Below are 23,888 nucleotides of genomic sequence, written 5' to 3'. Positions count from 1 at the left end.
TTTTTTTTTTTTTTAACAATAATGCAAAAAGCTAAACTGGAATTGTATAAAGTGCTTCAAGAAGCGTTTTATTTTATTTATTTATTTTTTTGTTATTGGATGGAATCAATGGGAGGTTAAAAACTGGGGCCACTTCCTACTCTGATTATATCACCACAAAGCTGAACGAGCAGAAAGGCCTGCGGGCAAATATTTTCATATATGCTGGGTTTGGTTTTGTATATAAAAGCTGTGTTGTAAACTGCAGTTAAATTTGATGCAAAAAAAAATGAAAACTGAACAGTTACATATTGACCGACTACAAATATTTCTTAATGGACATTTTTTGTAGTCGTGATCAAAAAAAAAAACTAAATAATTGTTATATTTGATGTGGATGATTTTCATTTGAAAGCATTGGCATGTTTCTTGGTTGCTGCTGTCTAGGTATGCACAGCCTCTCATATCTGTCAAATCATCCCTTGTAAATACATACATTTTCACACACACACACACATACACACATTTCCACTCCATTTTTTATAAGCCAACAGAAAGTTGGGATTGGTTGTTTTAATAGAATTTAACACAAATACTAAAATAAAAAAAAAATACAGAAAATGCAAATAAAAACAAAAAAAAAAAACATTGAACTAATTTTTTTTTTTAATGTGTAAGCAAATAAAAAAATAAAAAATAAAAAAAAAAAAAGCTTTCGTGAGAAAGACTATTGCAAAGAAGAAACTTTAAAAAAAAAATTTTTTTCTCCCATTCACCCTCCTGACTCCTTGATCATTTTCTTTTATTTGTCCTCTTCAATGGAGGACATCATAATTTAAAAAAAAAAAAAAAAAATTTTAAATAAATTCCTCTCCACCCCCACCATGTTTTGTAAACAAGGACCTTTTTTTTCTATTATTAATATTATCATTATCATCCTTAACATTATTATTATTAACCTGTATTTAATAGTGAATTTGGAATATTAAAATAAGAAAATATATTAATAAGAAAACATTTTTAATAAAAAAAACAACAAAATCAAATGTAAAAAAAAATTTAAAAAAAAAAGTCAATCCACTCTTATCCATGATTCCCTCAACATCTTCCCACATCCTTGAAAAAAAAATGCAATCATAATTTAAAAAAAAAAAAAAAAAATGTCATATAAAGCAAAGATTAAAACAAAGATTATAATAATCTGAGTGTGAGACTGAGAACTGAACAGAGCGTCATCTTCTGTTGTTGTTGTTGTTCGGAGCCAATTGCAGTTGGCTATGTAAATATTAGTTAGGCAGTCTGTGATGTCTAAAAATCCTTTCCCGTCTTGCAAATATGCAGATCATCCTTGTGATTGAATGAGGAAAAAAAAAAAAAAATAATTGTCTATAATTTATTTTTCCTTTCTAGTACATGTGGCAACTAGTTTGTGGAAAATAAAACATCAACTATTTCATACATTACGTGTCTCGTTTTGTTTTTTGATTTTTTTTTTTGTTTGTTTTAGCTTCATATTTGGAGATTTCTTTTGGTGCTTATTCAGATTGGCACTTATGGAGGCAATTAAAAATAAAAAAAAAAATACAGAAAAAGTCTGTATGATATATGTACTAGTCACGGAACAAAGATAAAATATTCCAAAAATCACGTAATTTGATCAAGTATTTTTATTATTATTATTATTATTATTATTATTATTATTATTATTATTATTTCAGAAAATTTAATTTTATTCCTTGTTAATGGGGAGCGGGGCATCATCCATGAAAGAATCAAGGGCAGATAACCGACTTTCATTTCAATCTTTTTTTTTTTTTTTTTTTTTTTTTTTTTTTGATAATGTTGGAAAGACAACCTAAATGTACGATTTAAAACCAAACAATAATTAACATAACGTGTATTTTTTTTTTTTTTTCATTTTTCAGAATATAAAATTTTCAAATAAAAACATTTTTTTTTAGAAAGATCATTTTATATAAATCAAAAAACGAAATTTGAAGAATATTAAAATGGCTTCCGCCTTCACTTATCAGTAAAAAAAATGGCAAATGTTTTTTTCGGAAAAAAAAAAAAAAAAAATTGGTAATTTTGTGATTTTTGGAATATGCTATTTTCATTGGCTGACAAATAGGTTTTCATGGAAGGTGTTCAACTGAGCTTCAATCTATGGTCCCCCCTCGCCAAACTTTCACAAGAAACACTCGTCTAGCTGTACACACTGTCAATAATTCCCCCCACTCTTTATCTGTGCCTAAACCTAAACGTAGATTCCATGAACAAAGCTTCTTTCTTAGAACTGCACGCCTGTAGAATTGTCTTCCGTTTTCCTGCTTTCCGGCTGACTAAAATATGGTTGTCTTCAAGTCTAACGTAAATAAGTTCTTGATGAGCCGTTCTATATAAGTTTTCAAATTTACCAAATTTTCATTACTAATGATTACTATATTATCCAATGTCTACTGTACACTCTTTAACCGTATCCTTGAGTGGCCTCTTGGCCTTGATAAGTGTTGATGCCTATGTAAAAATAATAATAATGGAGAAATTTTTTTTTTTTTTTTTTATCGCCATAAGTGTCTATTCTAAATAAGCACCTTTCTTAAGTCTTTGTATGACCGGTAACAAAAACGTCATCTTTATTCCAATCGTCATCTCGTGAATGATTATGAAACTGGTCATGCATGATACCTTCCCTATAATAGGGGCGAAAAAGGTGGTTAACGATACATTGAAAATCTGGGTGTACCAAAATCAAACCCAGGTCGTTCTACAGAAACACTTCCAGCAAACTCACACTTGAACATGTGTCTAACCTCTTTTGAGAGGAGATAAATAAACTAACAGGCTGAATTGAGCTAACATTTGAAGTCGCGGACTAAAAGCAAAGAATCTCAGTCTGTCAGCAGAAATTTTCCTAGCTGTAAACATTATATAGTCGTCTCTCTTAGAAAATTTAATTCAGAAGGATTTTCACCATAGCCATGATTAAGTACAAATTTTCTTTTTAAAATAAAAATATAAATACACTATCAGGGTACGCTCAGCCTTGCTGAGTCATTAAATATATTTTAATTCATACAAACTTTGTATCATTACAGAGCCAATTCTCTGTTGAATATTGTAGTGTATTTTGTATAGTAGTTATTTATTTGCTTCCCCACTGAGCAAATTAGGCACAAGGCTGGTTTTTAATATGGAGAGTGAGGGGAGGGGGACCAGTTCTCTCAAGAGGGAACTGGATAGTGACAATCGGTATGGAGGGTTTCCCCTACGTTGACCAAAACTGATTGCTACAAGAACAATGATCTGATATGTGGGGGCAATCCCACATATGGTCTTTAGTGCAGCATCTGCTGGAACAGATACTATATTTTGATCTTTGATCCTGGGCCAAGAAGGCCCAGGCGTTACCTGATACCAGGTAAGTATTTTGTATAGTAGAGATTTCAAAAGCGTTAAAAGAAAAATGACTCGGGTGCTATTAGCTAGAAGCAAAACCAAAATATTAAGCACTCCAGCCGCGTCCCCTACCGATGTATCTATCAAAAGATAGGTAAGAAAGATTTTATATTAAACTAGCCTGGTTGCCCGGGTGTTTGGAGGTGTGTGTGTGTTGAGCAAAAAAGAAGAAAAAAAATAGGCAGGCAGGCTCGAACCTGTACCGCGAAGGAGGAAAAAAAAATGTGATGTTTTTGCTGTTGCGTCTATCGCCAAACCGGGATTGGTGAAAGTTGAAATTAAGGCTTGTCAATCAAAAAGAGGGGATGACTTTCGAAAATATCAGTCATATAAAAGCGATCCCTCTCTGTAGAAAAGTTGAGAGTGAAGAAATTCATGTTTTCAGCCAATTTTACGATATTTGTCGTCTGAAGGGCCAAGCTTCAAAATGATACCGATTTGTTGCTTCTGTCAAAATTTTTGCGAGATCTACAAACATACATACATACATACATACATACATTTAAACAGACAGGTGAGATTTATATTATAGACTAGCCTGATATACCCAAGGCCGTTGACAAAATCTGCCACAAATGGCTGCTAATGCAAAATAAATCATACAGTATAACTGGATCATTCTTAGACAATAGAACCATCCAAGTTGTCATTGATGGACGTACATCTAAGCAGCATAACATTATTGCAGGAGTACCTTAGGGTCCCACTTTATCAACTAAGCTCCAAAGCCTTTGACAAAATCTAGCACAAAGTCTGGCACAAATGGCTGCTAATGAAAATTAAATCTTATGGTATGACTGGACTTATACTAAATATAATTAGATGCTTCTGAGACAATAGAAGCATACAGGTTGTCATTGATGGATGTACATCTAAGCAGCATAACATTAATACGGGGATGCCTTAGTAGTCGATCCTTGGACTATTATTATTCCTGATATTCAAAAACGACCTCCCTGATAATATTGTGTCTGAGATGGGTACATTTGCTGATGATACAACGCTCTATAATATGCATGAGGGAAGAACAGATGTACATAAATCTAAGACAATGGCAGAATCGTTACAAAATGATTTCCAGACTATAGAGAAATGGGGCTGCAAATGGATGGTAACATTTAATGCTAGTAAAACTAAGCTGCTCTCCTTTAACAATTACAAAATGTTTCTCCAACCGCCTATATCCATGACAAATAACACCGTACCTGAGAATTCTTCCTTCAAACTCCTCGGCTTAACATCCATGGACAATATGAACTGGAAGAAATACATTGAGGACATTTCAAAGGCTGCTGCAAAGAAGGGGGGTTCCCTCTATCGAGCTAGAAAACTACTCACGCCTGAGAGTATCCTGTACCTCTACAAAGCTAATATTCGCCCATGCATGGAATATTGTTGTCCCATCTGAGCTAGTCTCTCCATCTTGGATAGGGTCCAAAAAAGAGTTTTCAATCTAAAAGGTCCCACTTTATCAACTAAGCTCCAACCCCTGTCCCATCGCCGCAATCTTGCATCTCTGTTTTACAAATATTTTAATGGAATGTGTTCTGATGAACTCGTCACACTTGTGCCCCTTCAACGTATATATCCTCGACAAACCAGTTTAACAACAAAATCTCACCCCTTCACTGCTGAGGTTCCAATAGTATCTTCCCTCGAACAGCTAGACTTTGGAATTCCCTTCCTGCTACTTGCTTCCCTGGCTGTACTGATACGACGATGTTTAAATGTAATGTAAACCAACATCTTGTTAATCTTTCCTCGGTATGGTCCCAACTAGTAGCCCCAAGTGGTGATATGCCTTGTTTGGGGTGAACGTGAGTAAAAAACAAAAAATAAAAATTAAAAAAAATATGGCCCCTAAAGCAACAAATGTACTCTGACTTCTTGATTCCGACTACACAAACTTTTTATTTTATATTTACAAATAAAATTGATGGAAAAAAAACTCTACAAACATTGCTTCCATATTATTTTTAGAGGACTCATTAAGGTAATGATGCATAAAAGAAGACATTAACTTTTAAACACACCGGAAGTTGGCACACACGTCTCTCAAGGTATGGAAGCACAGAATCGATACAATTTTCAATTATAGATCATGTTTATTTTTTGTTTTTAACTTTTAAACAAATTAAAAAAAAACAACACAACTCTTCCACATGTACCTCTATAAAGCCACCATTCTACCATGCATGGAGTATTGCTGCCACATCTGGGCTGGTGCATCTACCACTAGCCTCTCCCTCTTGGATAGGTCCAAAAAAAGGGGTCTCCAATCTAATAGGCCCCACTTTGTCAACTAAGCCCCAACCCCTGTCCCATCGCCGCAATGTTGCATGCCTATGCCTTTTTTACAAGTATTTTAATCGAATATGCTCTGATGAACTCGTGCCCCCTCGATGTACATATCCACGACAAACCTGCTTAGCAACAAAATCACACCCCTTCACTAAATGACAGAAAGATTTCTATTTTAAGAAGGTTTTTTCCCCCTCGAACAGCTAGACTTTAAAGTTCTCTTCCTGCTATCTGCTTTTCTGGCTGCACTGATATGCTGAAGTTTAAATGTAATGGAAACCAACACCTTGATCACCTCCCCATAACATGGTCCTAAATAGTAACCCCTTACGTCCTAGTGGCGATATGCCTTGTAATATGAACAATGTCCTCTGTGGAGGACGTTGCAAAGGCTGCTGCAAAGAAGGTGGATTCCTTCCATCGAGCTAGAAAACTACTTGCACCTGAGAGTATTCTGTATCTCTAGAAGAACACCATTCGCCCATGGAGTATTGTTGCCATATCTAGGTTGGTGCATCTGCAACTAGTCTCTTCCTCTTGAATAGGGTCCAAAAAAAGGGTTTTTTAATCTAATATATCCCACTTTGCCAACCCCTGTCCCATTTTAATCTTATATATCCCACTTTGCCAACCCCTGTCCCATTTTAATCTAATATATCCCACTTTGCCAACCCCTGTCCCATTTTAATCTTATATATCCCACTTTGCCAACCCCTGTCCCATTTTAATCTAATATATCCCACTTTGCCAACCCCTGTCCCATTTTAATCTAATAGGTTCCAATTTGCCAACCCCTGTCCCATTTTAATCTAATAGGTTCCAATTTGTCAAGTTTGTCCTATTGCTGCAATATTGCATCTCTGTGTCTGTTTTACCAGAATGTGCTCTGATGAACTCGTTGCATTTGTGCCCCTTGACGTGCATATCCCTGACAAAGCCACTTAGCAATAAAATCTCACCCCTTTACTGTTGAGATCCCTAAATGCCAGAAAGCTTTCTATCCTAATAGTTACTTCCCTTGTACAACTAAACTTTGGAATTCCCTTCCTGTTACCTGCTTCCCTGGCTGTGCTGATATGCAGAAGTTTAAATTTGATGTAAACCAACATCTTGTTAATCTTTCCGATGCATGGACCCAAATAGTAGACCCTTACGTCCAAGTGGCAATATGCCTTTTATGGGTGAACATTGGTTTTTAAAAAAAAAAAAAAAAAAAAAAATTTAAATATTCTATTTAGAACGTTTTTGGAACAATTTTGGTTGGTTGGTTGTTTTACGGCATATCAACCCTTTTCAGGTTATTTAATGCCGAATCTGGTGATTTTGAAGAGCGATTTTTTTAATATAGTATATTTGTTTTTTAAGTCGTATTCTATTTAACCCATACTTGGGACCCTAATAGGTGCTCCCACTCCGGGTCAGAGTGGACCTGGGAGCAATGGCAATTAAAGGGTAGCTCTACACTCCCTAAAGGAACAATTTTGGAATAATCAAGAAAATTCCATGCAGTAATCTACAGGGTGGTCAAAAAGTCAGGTAACATTTTAAAGAAAAACGATATTAGCAATACACGTATATTTAAGTACCATACATTGAAATATAAAATGAAACAAACATGAAATATGTTTATTTTGTTAACTGTCGTCCATTTCTCTCTATAAATCGCTGGAAGCGATTACCAACTGATTGTGTAACACGTGTAATCATGTCAGCTGATATCCGCGCAATCTCCTCTTCAATAAATAACTTTAAAGACGCTATTGTATCAGGCTTCTTGCCATGAACGCTATCCTTTACATAGCCCCAAAGCCAGAAATCAGGAGGGGTAAGATCCCTATATAAGATTATAATGGATCATATTGTTTTTTCTACCTTTAACATGTTACCTGACTTTTTGACCACCCTGTATATAAGGACGCTGCACTAGCAGCCGCATTGTTTGTTAAATTAAATTAAATGTCAGTTGAAACCATTGTTTTTTATCTGAAAACTCCATTTATCGACTATAAAATCTCATCCCAATTCTTCAGAAGTGCCTAGTTTTCATCTCGCTTTTACCACCAACACTATAGACCTTATAATTGCCTTCAAAGCTAGTCGCAATAGTACTAAGAAAATGTAATTTGTAAATATTATTTTTGTATCTTTATGTTAAAATAAATATTTCTTTATTTTAACCGAGTTTTTTTTTTTTTTTTTTAATTTGTTGCGCGTTCATATCCCTTAAAAAAATTTCATTAGGAAAGGATTCTCACCATTTATAAATATGAAGTAGTAGTATTCGTGTCTGTGTTTACAACTCTTCTATAGTTTACGTCACTGAACCAATCATGACCAAACCTGGCATGATGGCCCGTAGCCTAGGGATGGTGCACACTATTTTTCAAGGTTAAAAAGGTCAAAGTCATAGCCTACAGCCCACATTACTGTACCGATCATAATACAACCTGACATGATGATCTCCGACCTAGGTCAAAGGTTAAGGTCATATTTAGTGCGGCTCTTACAACGTCCACTTATTGCACTGGTGCTCGCGGAGAGGATACCCGAGCGTACAGCAAAGTAACACGCTAGGCGCAAGTATCTTTCCATCCATCCATCCATATCCCTTGAGCCCCTGAAGGGGCATAGACCATCTACAACTTTTTGTAGATGATTTTGTAGTGAGGAGTTCTTTTTACAGGGTGAGGATGCTGGCCCCATGCCCAACTTTTGCAGAGGTACATACAGTGCCTCACCTTCCGAAATCGTCACCAATCTGGTACTGGCCAGGCTCAACATTGCTTAACTTCGGTAATCTGGCAAGAACCGGTGTGTCAACGTGATTGTGCCGTACGTGTCTTTGCTAGTGATAAAATACGAATGTTCTGTAACTCTGGCTGGCACTAGTCTTCATTAGTTGTTGTTGAATAATAAGAGTAATACAATTAAAACGAAAGAACTTTATTTGTCTTTTTACATTTTGGAATGAGTACACCTCTTGTTAATAACATACATCTCGTTGGTTTCAGGGCTAAGAGTGTATTGCCTACTCACCTGTCATGCTGGCTAGGGATTGGTTAAGGAGAAAAAGAGAGAGAGGGAGATGATGACGGACTCTGGATAACAGTTCCTGGTTTGTGTCCGGTTTATGAGAAAGAGAACGAGAGGGGCTAAGAAACTATTATTTCTTGGGGAATGGTATTATTTTCATCCTAATTCTTGGCTTTTAGAGGTGACTCAGGTCAGTCCTACAGTTCTATAAGCTGTTATGTCTTATCATCATTATCAGTATAATTCTTATAATTAATATCATTAGTTCCTGTAACTCTTCAAGGGTAATCTTGGCTTTTAGGGGCGACTCAGGTCAGTCCTACAGTTCTAAAAACAAATTATTTCATAACTCATTGAAAATATACGGCTGCCTTTGTTTATTCAAATTATTATTCACTCACTAGGATTTTTCACACAGGTCAACATCAAAGATTTCACTTTGAGAACAACCTGTAGTGTTCCCTGGAGTCTGAGTGGCATCAAGCCCCCCCCCCCCAGATTTCCAGTACTCTCCACCTCTTTTGGTAACCTTTGCAAATTAATTTGCATTATCGCGACAGCCATTTACCATTGATTTCCCGTTGGTAGCGGATCATTGGTGTTCACTGAAATTTGAGTGACAACAACAGCTCTAAATATCGATAAAAACAAAAACAAAAAAAAAAACAGCTATAAAAGAGTGAACCTTTTTCTTTGTTTACAAAAACACACTAATACTGAATTTTTTGCTATTTTCAAGCCCATTTCTTTGTTCTTTTACAATCTTCCTCCAGAGAATATGTAAAAAAAAAAAAAATAAATGGGTCAACTCAAAGCCATTAAATGCATGTGGCATGCATATTCTCTGTGAGAAGAAACATCTCCCTCATCAACTAACCGACATTAAAAAAAATTATTTTTTTTTTTTTTTTGTTTTTTCCACAGAAAAAACTAAATAACTGTTCACTGTATATTCAAGACGAATTTGTTACTGGCAACAAGCCATTCAATATAACCTTCATGGAAGGGCAACTCGAAACATTTATTTTTTTCAGAAAAAATTCACCGGATTTTTCGTGAAGTACCATTGTCAGCAAACAATTTGTTACTGACGTTCAACAAGGAACGACAACTTAACGACTTCAAATTCCACTGGAATAGTTAAAATTTAAAGTAATTGTATACAGAAATTCTAGGAAACAATTCGAACACGGTCACAGCAACAAGCCTCGTGTTGACATTAAAGTGGATTTTACAAAACTACCGTCACAGACCGACAAATTCCAAATCCTTGCCGCTTCAATTTTTCAACCGACGAAATATTAATTTTGACATAAAAACTTACCATCACTGATGGACGTACATCTACACAAAAGAATCGTTCTTTTATTTGGAAACAAATTTTTTTTTTTCATTTTTGGTTTTCTACCGAAACCAATTATCTGTAGCAGCAGGAGCAGCATATACTAACTGCGAAAGATTTTGAATATGTTTGCTTTATAACATCGTTGCTGATTGGTTGTGGCGTTCAACTTCCTTTCTGGCTTGTCCAATCAAAAACCATCACTCAGATGAGTTGACCACGTGACCGAGTTTATAAACGGTTAAGCAATGCTCTCTCTCTCTCTTTCTTTCTGGCTCTAGAACTGAAGACATCTCTACATAGCACGGACAAATCCCCAACTACTCTTTTGGGATGCTACACAACCTACCCAGGCTTTTTTAGCCTGGGTTCGACTAAGATGATACAACAAAGAATCTATCATGACTACCACCAAACAATAACTTCAACCCTAACACATATATACATGAACTCTTCTTCTCCCACAGGACTGTCTAATCTTTTGTCCCAATCTATACAGGGACACACAGTTCTATTAATTTCAACACACATCCATGAACTCTTTTTTAAAATATCTGTCCAATATTTAATCTAGATCCCTACACAGAGACTCTTCCCAATGCTAACTCTTTTTCTTAGAAGTAATACTAATGAAGATAAAAGCGTACCTTCTCTTGTCAAGGCTGGGACTCACTGTCTGTATGTGTAATTGGTTGTAAGCAGTCAACTTCCTTTCTGGTTTGTCCTGTTGTAAGTATTAGGGGTCTCATAGTTGATCGATTCAGTGAAACTAAAAATACTTAACAAACACAAATACTTAATAAACGCAAATAGTTCACAAATACACATTTATTACGAATTGACAGACATAAAGAATAAAGTAACATCACAATATAGGACAACAATAATTCGGTACTCACTTTAGAAGTGGGTAGAGTTCTACTCAGTCTCTCAAGTGGGCATAGTTCACACGAGGTGTAAAAACGTACCTTCCCTTGTCAAGATTGGGACTCGCTGTCTGTATGTGTCCCAAGAGAAGTAACTCTCTGGTGTATATCTTAACCAGTGTTCTTTGTGCCCATATTCTCCTACAGCCCAATCAAAGACCATCACTCAGGTGAGTTGGCCACGTGACTGAGTTTATAAATCGTTAAACCCACAGCAAACTCCATTTCTTTCTTCCTGCCTTTCAGACTGGTAATATCCCCACATGAAACGGTCCAATCCTCAACCACTCTCTTAAGATACAACACAACTCACCTGGGCCTTTTGGGCCGGGAGTCGACTAAAATGGAAAGATAATAAATCTAACATGGCTACTGTTAGACGTGGATTTAGATCCGGTACACAGATCAATTGTTTTCTCATCCTTCAGAACTGTCTCTAATTTTTTGTTTCTGTTCATACATGGGCACACGCTTCTACTACTAACATCCATGGACTCTCTCTTTCAACAAGTCTGTCTAATATTTCACCAACTATCTCTATATATAAACTTCTTCCATTGCTAACTCTTTTTTTTACAAGTCATACTAACAAAGATAATCATTAAAGTTATTAAATGTTAGAACGAGACTCGTGTCCACTTACTTTTTACAACTACTTTCTGCTTTTATCAATTTCAGCAATAAACAATGTCATCTCACAATTAGTCAAATACTACTGCATTATTACATAAAACTCGTCTTTCAATTTTACATTTTTATTACAAGGGGTAAATTTCTATCACCTTTATCGAGATGGAAAATAAACAACCAGTATCTTCACATTGCACATACAGTTTTGAATTGCTTGAAATAAGACTCTTGTCTTTTCTTATTCTATGAAATAAAAGATGTTGCAATACTAATTGTTTATCTGCATTTTTTTTTCAAACAATGCATTTAAATTAATGCCTTTTAAATTTTTAAAAAAGTCGAATAATTACAATCTTACAGAATAGTGTAAATCGCACAGTTTGTAAATAAAATATGTTGTGTGACTAATTTTGTATCTGCATTTTAATAAGTTATGCATGTATATGTGAAAAATAAAAAATGGGACTAAATGTCGGAAAAGTTAGAATAAAAACAGGAATAAAAATAAGTTATGCATGTATAAGTGAAAAGTTATGCATGTATATGTGAAAAGTTATGCATGTATATGTGAAAAGTTATGCATGTATATGTAAAAAGTTATGCATGTATATGTGAAAAGTTATGCATGTATATGTGAAAAGTTATGAATGTATATGTGAAAAGTTATGCATGTATATGTGAAAAGTTATGAATGTATAAGTGAAAAGTTATGCATGTATATGTGAAAAGTTATGCATGTATATGTGAAAAGTTATGTATGTATATGTGAAAAGTTATGTATGTATATGTGAAAAAATAAAAAGTGGGACTAAAAGTCTGAAAAGTAGAATAAAAATGTTGGGAGGTTAAAATATTCAAAAGCAACAATATTGCAAACTGTTTCAGCAGCTTTTCGGCCTAGCTTGAATTGAAATAAGAAAATTGTGTGAATTTGTTTTTTTTTCCATCTTGTATTAACGTTCTGAAAAGAAGACATAATTTTTTAAAACGATTGTAATTTAAACGATTAGATAGAGCAAAAAATGCTCTGTAAAATGATATATAAAGTAAAGGTATTATAATGAAAACTTATTTGGAATTAAAATTAAAAATTCTGTAAGAATTTGCTAGTCAACCTAATAGATTCAACTTAAATAAACAACAAAGAAATCGAAATTAAAGAACCAAAATTACGTCAAAAGTAGAGAAGCTGAAAACCCATTCGTTAAGAGTAATGCTATGACAGAAAGATTGAAAATCGCATTAATAAGAACTAAATCTTGCAGCAAATCATGTCGGCAAGACGTGGATAAAAATGTACTGAGAAAATAAAACAACTAGAAGGCTCACAGTAGCATAATAAGGTTTTGACATGAAAGGGAATGAAAAAAAAAATGGAGAACAGTTGGAAAGAAAATAAAAAATAATGTTGCAGCAATAAGTATTGCTGTAAACAAGGGGGCGCGATGAAGAGTGAATTTGTTTTTGATAAAAAAAAAAATGCAATGTGTACAACAAAGCCAGTCAGGGGCGTCAGTTGCATTTACTGCTCAGCCGTGCTGTTTCCTGTCGATTTAGATGCTTGTGTAAATGCACAGGGTTGTTGGTATCTCACAGCCTTTTCTCTGTAACGCCGATGATAATAGCATAATTGCGTATCACTGCTGTCGTCTTGACGAGGTACCTTTTTTGACTATGAGCATTGGTGACAAAAGCTGTCCAGATTTTTTATTTTTTTTTTATTTTTACACACAGGCATCACCGCATTATCAAGACCAAGAGGCCACTCGAGGATAAGGGTTAAAGAGTGTACAGTAGAAATTAGACAATATAGTAATCAATTCGGTAAATTTGTTAACTTATATGGAGTGGCTCATTAAGGACTTGTTTATGTTAGACTTGGAGACAACCATATTGTAGTTAGCTGGAAAGCAGGAAAACGGAAGATAATTCCACAGGCGTGCAGTTCTAAGAAAGAAGCTTTGTTCATGGAATCTACGTTTAGGCTTAGGCACAGATAAAGAGTGGGGGGAATTATTGATAATGTTTTCAGCTAGACGAGTGTTTCTTGTGAAAGTTTGGCGAGGGAGGACCATAGACTGAAGCTGAGTCAAACACTTTCCATGAAAATAACGATACATCAGAGACAAACTCGCAACATCTCTTCTGTGAGATAAAGGTTGCAAGGAAAAGAAAAGGACATCTCCTACAAGGCTACGAAGTCTATTTTGAACTCTATCAAGGCAGGACAAGTCCTTTCTAGCAGATCCTGCCCAGATGTGGCAACAGTATTCCATCCTTGGACGTACCTGGCTCTTATATAGATAGAGAATTGCATGAGGACAATATGGCCTGTGCTGCCTTATGGTTAGATTCCGCATGTCGTTGCTTAACTCCTGTATGAGTTTAGCTTGTTTTAGCGTCTCTCTGACGTCCATGTTGTCTTCGTCGACTTCAGGTGTGGTAAGAGAGATGGTTGGGGCTGCAGTTTGATTGAGTGGGGAGATTGACGTTGTAACCGCCATAATTTTGTTAGCAAAGTCTTTGATCAATGTCGTCTCCTGAATTGGTGCAAGTAGCAGTCTATTGATGAATAGCTGTTTCAAAATGTCCAGTTGAAGTGGGTTCTTAACAAGTAGTTTCTTCATCCTTCTTAAGAGTTGAAAAGGCTTCCTACCACCCAGCTCCTCTTTCGTGAGGATCTGGCGGAGACGTTTTTGTTGTGAATCCGATGTTCGTTTAATCACTTCTGACTTAAAACTGTCATATGAAACCGATCAGGTGGGGCAATGATAAAGTCACGCACTTCAGCCAGTACTTTGTGTAATAGTGAAGCCACGATGTTGTTGAGTTTGGTAAGTTTGCCATGGATCCTTTAAGTATAAAATTGGGCTTCTACATGTGCAAACCAAATTGTGGGATTGTTTACCTAAATAATTGGGACTTTTACTAACACAAACGTAGTCGAATTTGATAACAGGGTGTCGTTCTCCATTATCTGCTGCATGGGTGTTCTAGTCCACCACAATCGCCCGGTAATTCCTCGATCACTGTTCATACACTGCAGGAGTTATGATTTATTAAATTATTAAAATGTTTGCTGTTGTTGTTCTACTAGTGGCATTATTTAGAGTGAGCGATCCGTATCCTGTCTGAGTAGTCATCAGTTTTCGGATTCATGCTTGGAGTCACCAATTTCGGAATGTGAGTTGAGGTTCACCAATTGCGGGAAATGACTCATGGCGGAGTCACACATTTGTAAGAATGTGGCCCAGTAGGATAACCAATTCATAATCGGAATTTGTCAAACTTTAAGACCATGGTTGCATGTGTCATAATCTATTGAATTTGAAAGTAGGAGTGTGTCCGCAGGATCATTAAAAGTAAATTTAATGGGATCACAGATTAATAGAAATTTCTTAAATTTAATGGGATCACAGATTAATAGAAAGGTTTCACAAATCCACATTTTTTTAATGAGATCACAGATTAATAGAAAGGTTTCACAAATCCACATTTTTTTAATGGGATCACAGATTAATAGAAAGGTTTCACAAATCCACATTTCCTACATAAAAAAAAAAAAATAAACTCCGGAAAATAATGACACTCGACAAAGAACACGAAATCACTGTATTAACATAAAATAAACAACATTTATTTACGTGTTAGAAATATTAGTTTAAATTGTTCCAACATAAGTGTTTTCTTGTGTTGAATGTTCATAATGAAGAATTAATGAAGTGAGGGGTTTGTGAGAATAGCACATGGTTTGAAATTACTGATTTTTTCTATGAGTGCGTCACACATGGGCTTACTTACAGTTAATGTAGCTATTTTCTGAGAAATACAGTCCGTGAATCATATAAGCAAATGTGTGTGTGTGTGTGTGTGTGTGTGTGTATGTGTGTGTGTTCATATTTTAAGAACAGTAGTTCGAAATAAAATTGTTTAAAGGAAAATTTAAATTCTCATTCGATGTGGTAACTTTCCATGATGGGAATTAAAGTTCCTGCACATGGCGCATAAATTCAGGATGGGGGGATTTTAACGTCTCCCAGTGATGGAGTTATTCTGAACATGTGCTGTTCTTGAGAAATCAGGAGGAAAATTGATTTGATTTTTCATGGGCAAATCTTTATATACAGGCCTTCTCGAATGTTCCAGCCTGTTTATTGTATTTCTACGTGAGAAAGTGTAACATAGTTCTTTTTGTTTTATGCTTGTGATGATCACGTCACAGCATCGCGTTCTTAAGTGTTCTTAATACGCATGGGCATTGAAGCATTGATCACTATGAAATGTTCCTACTGAAGATTTGTTCTGGCCGGGCATAGCGGTTGCTACTGTTGTATAATAAGGGGACAGGCTGTGAAGAAATCGGAGAGGCAAGCCAAGAACGTGATGTGAGGGTCACGTTTCAAGCATGGCAACATGGAATGTTGGACACGAGCGTCACCTGAGCTAGTGACACACATAATTGGAATGCGGTGATGTTTCAAGGCCAAACAAACAAAAGGAAATTGGCCTACAATCGAAAACAACGGTTGTGGATTATTGGGACAATTATGCTTTGAATTAATCAAAAATAATAACATCAACAAATATTTTATGACCAGATCGGAATGCAGCTGACATTCGCAGCTGGGGCTAGAGAAACGTGACCGATACCAATATAAACAAAGATGTTTTGGTTTTACAAAAAGAGTAGCCGGCCGACGCGGTGAGAAACAAGTCTGTCATCTGTCAACACCCCCGCCACGCCACCTATCTCTCCCAACACCTCTCTCCTCGCTAGTGGAGTCAGTGACAACCGACACCAAAGTGTAAAGAAAGATTGTTTAAAATAAACTCGAATTCTTTTGTAAACAGTCGAGTCTTTTAGTTGTTATTCCAAATATACACTCGTTGGTAAACTTGTCCGGCGACCATTTGTCCACGCAGTTATATATACTGAGTGCACACAACGCAACACTACAAACCTATTATTTTTATTTGAATCTTAGTGAAAATGTATTATTTTGTTTAAAAAAAAAACAACTTTCCTAAAGTTATAGTTTCATTTTTGGTTGGTTGTTTTGTTTTACGGCATATCAACCCTTTTCAGGTTATTTAATGCCGAATCTGGTGATTTTGAGGAACGATTTTTTAATATAGCATATTTGTTTTTTAAGTCGTATTCTATTGAACCCATAGTTGGAACCCTAACAGGTACTACCACTCTGGGTCAGAGTGGACCTGGGAGCAATGGCAATTAAAGGGTGGCTCCACACTCCCTAAGGCCTGCAAGCTGGGGCCTCACCATCGGATATAGTTTAAGGTCATATCCAGGACCGGTTATAGTTTCAGTCGTGAAAAAAAAAAAAAAAAAAAATGAATGAATCTAATTTTAGCTTTTTTATGAAAATAAGGCATCATAAATTGTAACAATAAAAAAAAAATGAATATTTTCAGGAACATTATAAAAAAAAAAACCCTACAGTCTGTATTAATAAATTCAATATAACTCAAAGAAAAATTATAATTGCAAAATGTATTTCTACGTTGTTTTTTTTTTAGATTACATGTTTCGCATAATTTTTTTATATGTAAGATTCTAATATTTTCCTTGCTTAAACGAAACGCGCAACTTTCAGCATATAATTTTGAAAAATAATTTTTTTTGAAAATTTAAAAGCAGGAACATAGAAAAGTAATTAAATTAAAAAATGATAAAAATTATACAAACGTTCACAATAGGAATGTACAAATGCACGGCTGGGGAAAAAAAGAAAACCAGCGCTCTCTACCTCCTTTTAACTACCTGACGTTATTTTCAGACAGCTTTTTGACTTTCTGGCATTTGGGGCTTCCATAGAATTCACACTTGGACGATATTTTGCTGGTTGTGATAGTGCGAAGCCAGAAGAATCTCTTGTTTTGGAGGGCTAATTAAGCTATTTTTTTTTTTTTTTTTTTCTACAAACAAGGTGTTTGTTTTTCTAAATTATATAATTCAATATCTTAGGATTTTACTTTACTAATTATCTTTGAAATAGACCCAGAAAATTAATATCTAAATTAATATTTATCTTTCAAAGGATTTTTATAATGAATTTATTTAACTTCAAAATTTATCTGAATTTGTCAGCTTCCGAATGTCGTTGTGAAAACTTTTTTCATTAACCCTTTTTTTTTTTAAGGGTACAAATATTTTTTCCCTTTTAGAAATTAACTTTAGTCTTTAATCTTTCAAATACAATCACAAAGTAGTCAGAAACCTACAAAAAAATCATGATAAACCGGCTTTCAAAACTATGTCCCCCTAATCTTTTTTTTCCCTCCATTTTTGCACGTACCGCAAAGCGCGAAAAGGTGGTTCATTCAATGGGACATAACTCTAAGTGTCTTAATTTTTCGTCCATGTGACCGTGAGGAGGAGACAAAGTTTAAAGTTTTGTTTTAAACCGACTGAGAAGGAAGCGACACAATTATGTCCCGACTTCGTTTGGTCATCAATGCTGATGATTTGGGTTACAGCCAGGAAAGGGACGAAGGTATTGTCCATTGTATGCGGAATCGATTAGTGACCAGTGCTTCCTTGATGGTCAACGGGTTGTCGGCTAAAACAGCGGCCGCTTCAGTCTTGTCGTTGGCTTCCGATTTCGACATATCGTTAGGTTTGCATCACATAATTTTATTTTTATTAATTTGTTTTATTTATTTATTTTTTTAATCAATTTAACATTTTTAGATACTTCTGCAGAATACGGACCGTGCTGAAATAATAGCGTTATTATTTAGAAACTTATTGCTAACATAGGGAGAGGGGGTCGCGTTTATTGGTATGGATACTATTTAGAATTAAGCCTATTATAAAAAAACTAAAAAAAAAAACTACACGAACGAGAATCCCCCCCCTCTATAATTTTTAGTATGTGTAGCATAGCTTTTGAGATTGGGTGTTTATTCTGAAAGCCGTTCTTAACATGGGGAGGTTGGGGGTGTTTATAGTACGTTGGGTTAGATCGTAAACAAATACCAACTGCAGAATATCGGTTAAAATTGTAAAACTAAATTGCAGAATGTAGGTACCAGTCACACAACGAAAATGTCATATTCTAAAAATCAGCAAACGAGTAGTTTCCAAGATATGAAGAATTTTATGTAAATTGAGCACCCACACGTTAACGCTCCTCCAACAAAAATTCGGCAAATGTGTATTTCAGCGGTGTAAATTCAAGTTTTAAACTAATGGTGACCATAAAGTGGGTGATCATTATACGTTAAATTATTATAGAAAAGTGATACCCCACTTTCTTCAAACTAACATTTCTTCATATCTTGGAAACTGCTCGTTTGCTGAAATTTTAAACGTTATTTTCGTTTTCAACATCCTCAAAAACTTATAAATGTCTTAATTTTCCAAGTTTTTTTTCTATAGCGTGGACAGTCGATTGTCTGCCCCTTTCTGATCTTCTATTCCCAACATTGCCAATAGGTGTCGCTAGCAGTGTATCATTCAAAAACAAGATGGCGTGAAGTTTTGCTGCTATAAAATGTCTCATAATATTTGATTTTCTTAAGTAAAAAAAACTACTTGATCGATTTACGTGATTTTTGGAATATGACATTTTCATGCAGTGATAAGTACGTACATTATAAAGATTTTTTTCAGATTTTTATAGTAAAAAAGATTACACTTGCACCAAAAATTAAAATAAAATAAAAAAATATGAATTAAAAAAATAAAAAAATAATAATCTTTTAAAAATCGTCCGAGCAAAACCTTTGTAAATATCAGGTGACGAAACTTGAAGATAACCATAAATATGGATATAATAAAATAATCGGAGAAAACGAAATTAAAAAAAAAAAAAATGGTATTTTTTTACGACCTGCCCCAGCATAGTATAAACACCCCCAACTACTCTATGTTAAGAACGGCTTTCAGAATAAACACTCCCCAACCATCCCATGTTAAGAACGGCTTTCGAGATTGGGGAGTGGTGTTTATTCCGAAAGCCGTTCTTAACATGAGGAGATGGGGTAGGTGTATGAGAATTTTGAGGGAATTTTTGACACCTCTCACACAAAACTGCGAATAAAATATAAAAAACTCGTAATTTCTCTTTTTAAAGGGGGTTATTTATTTTCTTTATGGGATATACTTCCAAAATAAACTATTAAAATTGTTTAAAAAATAATAGAAATGTTATTTTTTATTTTTTAAAAAAGTGTTTACAAAGTGCCGGCGCGTCTTCATGAAGCTATTTTTTCTTTATGTAATGAAATCAATTGAATTTTACGAGTTAAATATTTTTCAATTTTTAAACTTTAAAAATCTATCCAAATTTATCTATTGGTTCAATTTTTCCGATATTTTTAGGGTCGATGTGAAATTTTATGCTCTTTCCAATAAACCAAATGTAATATTTTGGACAAACTTTTTTTTTTTACCCCCCCCCCATTTTGAAATGTCTATTAAAATTTTAATAATTAATTTATGTACCAAAGTTTTATATATCACAAATTGAAGATAAAAGATCAATAAATAATATATTGTAATTTAAAACAAAACAAAAAAAAAGAATATCTTTTTGGAAATTTACCTGTAAAGTCCAAAGTGTAAAACCATTTTTTTTAAAAAAAACACGTTGGATTTTTTTTTTTTTTTTAAGTGGAAGCTTATTTTATGCTTAGAATGTCAAGTAAATATGGGATGCTTACAACAATGTTTTCTATTTCATATAATGTTTTCTTTTTTTAGATATAAAAAAAAAAATTCAGTCAATAAAGAAGTATTAAAATATATCAATCACAAACTCCTGTATTTCATTTAGAGAATAAAAATAAATTAAAAAATCGGTCAACTGTTTTTTTTTTTTTGTTTAACAATAAAAACTTATAAGTAAATAATTTCCGTTTTTTAAGTACGGAGGACCGAAATACTAAACTTGGTTTAAAGCACGCATTAAAAAGACATATAAATTATGTTCCTTCAAGGCACCGGAATATAAAGGCGAATAAAATCAGACTTGTCTCCCTTTATTTGAACAGTTAAAACAAAATGTGAGTTCGCATTTGTTTTTTTTAATCCTTGTTTAAAAAAGTATTTTATTTAAAAAGGACATGGAATATAAGTATAAATATGGATAAATTCTTAACAATGAACAATTGAACTACTCATCGAATACTAGTTTTTAAAGATAAGTATTTTTTGGAATATATATATATATATATATATATTTTTTACAATCGAAGGAAGTAAAATTTCGTTTTTTTTTTTTGTTTTTTTTTTAATCTTTTTTTAAGGAAAACCGATTTAAAAAAACAAAAATTTCATAATTTGCTATTAAATCTGTTTTTTTTTTATTTTTAATTTTGATCTTTGCTCCTTTAATTGAAAAAAAAATTAGGGTTTGAATTACATTTTTCAAGAAGTTATAAGCTTCGAAAGACAGGAAGTCTAAATATTCTAGTGTTTACCGCCAATTTCTACTGACGATTTCTAACACTGCTAGAGGTGGGGGTGTTTATAATATGCTGAGGCAGTGGGGCACGTCGTAAAAATTTACCAAAAAAAGTAAATAAATAAAAATAAAAAAGAGGCGAAATTCACGAAATTTGGCCTAAAAACGTCGACTAGTTCTAAAATAGGTGATCGATTTACAAGAAAGTTGCATTAGAAACTGAGCACCCCCTACAAATAGATAAGTATTGACTTAATTTTTTTTAATTTTTAATAATAATCTGTTGAAAAATTGAAAAAAAAATACAATCAAAAAACAATGAAAATAAAGAATATAAAGAGTTGGCAATCTCCTCCAGGTCAGTCAACACAACCAATAATCAATTAAAATTTGACTTATTTCAAGCACGCGTACTTTATTATTATTATTATTATTATTATTATTAGCCTGGGTGCGCGGAGGTGTGTCTTGAGCAAAAAAAAAAAAAAAAAAAAAAAAAAAGTGGTAGTAGGCAGGCAGGCAGGCTCGAACCTGTACCGTGGAGGAGGAAAAGAATGTGAAAAAAAAACCCCCCAAAAAACGTGATGTCTTTGCCGTTGCATCTATCGCCAAATTGGAAGTGGTGAAAGTTTAAATTAAGGCTAGTCAATCGAAAAGAAGGGATAACTTTCGAAAATATTGGCAAAAAAGTGACCCCTCCTTGTAGAAAAATGCCCAGTTGAGGGTGAAGGAATTAATGTTTTTAGCCAATATTTTGATATTTGTCGTCCGAAGGGTCGAGCTTCAAAACAATACTAATCTTGTGGAAATCCATTGCCTCTGTTGAAAGTTTTAGGCAGACATGATGATTGCAATATCATGTCAGACGAGTGCCACTCCTCCAGTCCATGAGCTCGAAAATGACTTTTTTTAGCCCTGCCGGCAAATTCACACGCTCAAGCAGACATTAAACTGAAGACGGTCATTGATATACATACATATATATATATATATATATATATATATATATATATATATATGTATATATACATACACGCATACATACATATATACAGATACATACACATATAAATCTATAAACATACGCACATATATACATACACAATACATAATACACATACATACATATACATACACACATGCACACACAAATACAAATACAAACGCACATATACATACATACACATTTCAGGTGTTTTATACATACACATACATTTACCTACATATACATACATTTATATATATATATATATATATATATATATATATATATATATATTTAGGCATACATACATACATACATACATACATGTAAGCAGACAGATGATATTTATATATTTTTTGTTTACATAGGCATCCCCACTTATCAAGGCCAAGAGGCCACTCGAGGGTAAGGGTTAAAGAGTGTACGGTAGAAATCGGACAATATTATTATAGAAGATTTTTATAAGATAAATTTGTAACTCTGCTTGACAGCTCTACTTTTTCATTCTTTTTGAGGAGAGGATGTTCACTCTTGAAATTATCAAAGATGTTACACCATCCCAAATATTTTTATTAATATTTAACAGCAAGTCCCATACTTATTGTAAAATCTGTAAAAGATTTTTTTTTTTTTTAAATGAATAGATTTTGTGAAAAATTCATAACCCAAATACTGATTTTAATTGTTTATTTTTGTTCATATTTTCTTTCATCATTCATTTTTCTGCATTGTTAGCAACCTTCATAAATACTCATGAACCTAAAATGAGATTTATTGACTTTTTTGACCAAACAGCATTTAGATTTTTCTTAATTATTTGAAGCCTGTGATTATGTTGCAAAATGAGATTTTTTTTTTTCTTTCTAAATGCTAAGTTCAAAATTATTTTTGAATTGTTTTTGTATTTTTTTTATAAATTATGGGATTTTGGGATTTTAGTCTGTTTTTTTTTTAATGTATAGATTTTGTGAATATGCATAACCCAAATACTGATTTTAATTGTTTATTTTTGTTTATATTTTCTTTCATCATTCTTTTTTCTGCATTGTTAGAAACCTTCATAAATACTCATGAACCTAAAATGAGATTTATTGACTTTTTTGACCAAACAGCATTTAGATTTTTCTTAATTATTTGAAGCCTGTGATTATGTGCAAAATGAGATTTTTTTTGTTTTTGTTTTTTTTCTAAATGCTAAGTTCAAAATTATTTTTGAATTGTTTTTGTATTTTTTTTTTTTTATAAATTATGGGATTTTGGGATGTTTTTTTTTTAAATGTAAAAGCCATTTATAAATAGCATTTATTCACTTTGCTTGATACTAGCAGTTCAGCCCAGCTTTGCTCAGGCCCTATGAACTGTTCATAACTTGCCCTACATGTAAATACACTTTATGTAAGATTTCAAATGTTTAGACCAAAATGTGCCTGAGTAATTTCGTAGAGACTGCAGATGTCAATTTTTTTAACTTTGACCCCAATTTTAACCCCTTAATATTTATTATTTTAGTCTTAAATCAAAATACAAAGTTTTACCCATGTCGAAGTTACCTATATCTAAAATTTCAAGTCTTTAGACCCAAAATTGGTGGAGGAATTTGGTAGAATCTGCAAAGGTCAACTCTTTCAACTTCGACCTCTTGGTAGCCAAATTTTCGCCCCAAAACTGATTAAAATGTTTGCCGCATGTCTGAATACCCGTTATGTATAAATTTCAAATGTTTAGACCCAAAATTAGCTGAGTAGTTTGCTAGACACCGCAAAGGTCAAATCTTTTGAACTTTGACTCCTTGGCAGCTCAAA

At 33.8% G+C, this 23,888-nt stretch overlaps 1 protein-coding gene across 1 annotated transcript in view; it reads left to right on the top strand.

Moving 5' to 3' along the window:
• Positions 1-18,025: 18,025 nt before the first annotated feature.
• Positions 18,026-23,888, top strand: part of LOC145269492 (carbohydrate deacetylase-like) — a 28,277-nt gene continuing 22,414 nt past the window's right edge. Inside the window, exon 1 of the mRNA XM_080125226.1 lies at positions 18,026-18,308. Within this exon, the coding sequence (XP_079981352.1) occupies positions 18,122-18,308 (187 nt within the window). The 5' untranslated portion in view covers positions 18,026-18,121. The remainder of the gene's footprint in view (positions 18,309-23,888) is intronic.

This window comes from Euprymna scolopes, chromosome 45, assembly GCF_053919585.1.
Source record: "Euprymna scolopes isolate OS-2025 chromosome 45, ASM5391958v1, whole genome shotgun sequence".
Classification (NCBI taxonomy): domain Eukaryota; kingdom Metazoa; phylum Mollusca; class Cephalopoda; order Sepiida; family Sepiolidae; genus Euprymna; species Euprymna scolopes.
The sequence above is the reverse complement of the archived record's forward strand: the minus strand, read 5'-3'. Positions and strand labels throughout refer to the sequence as shown.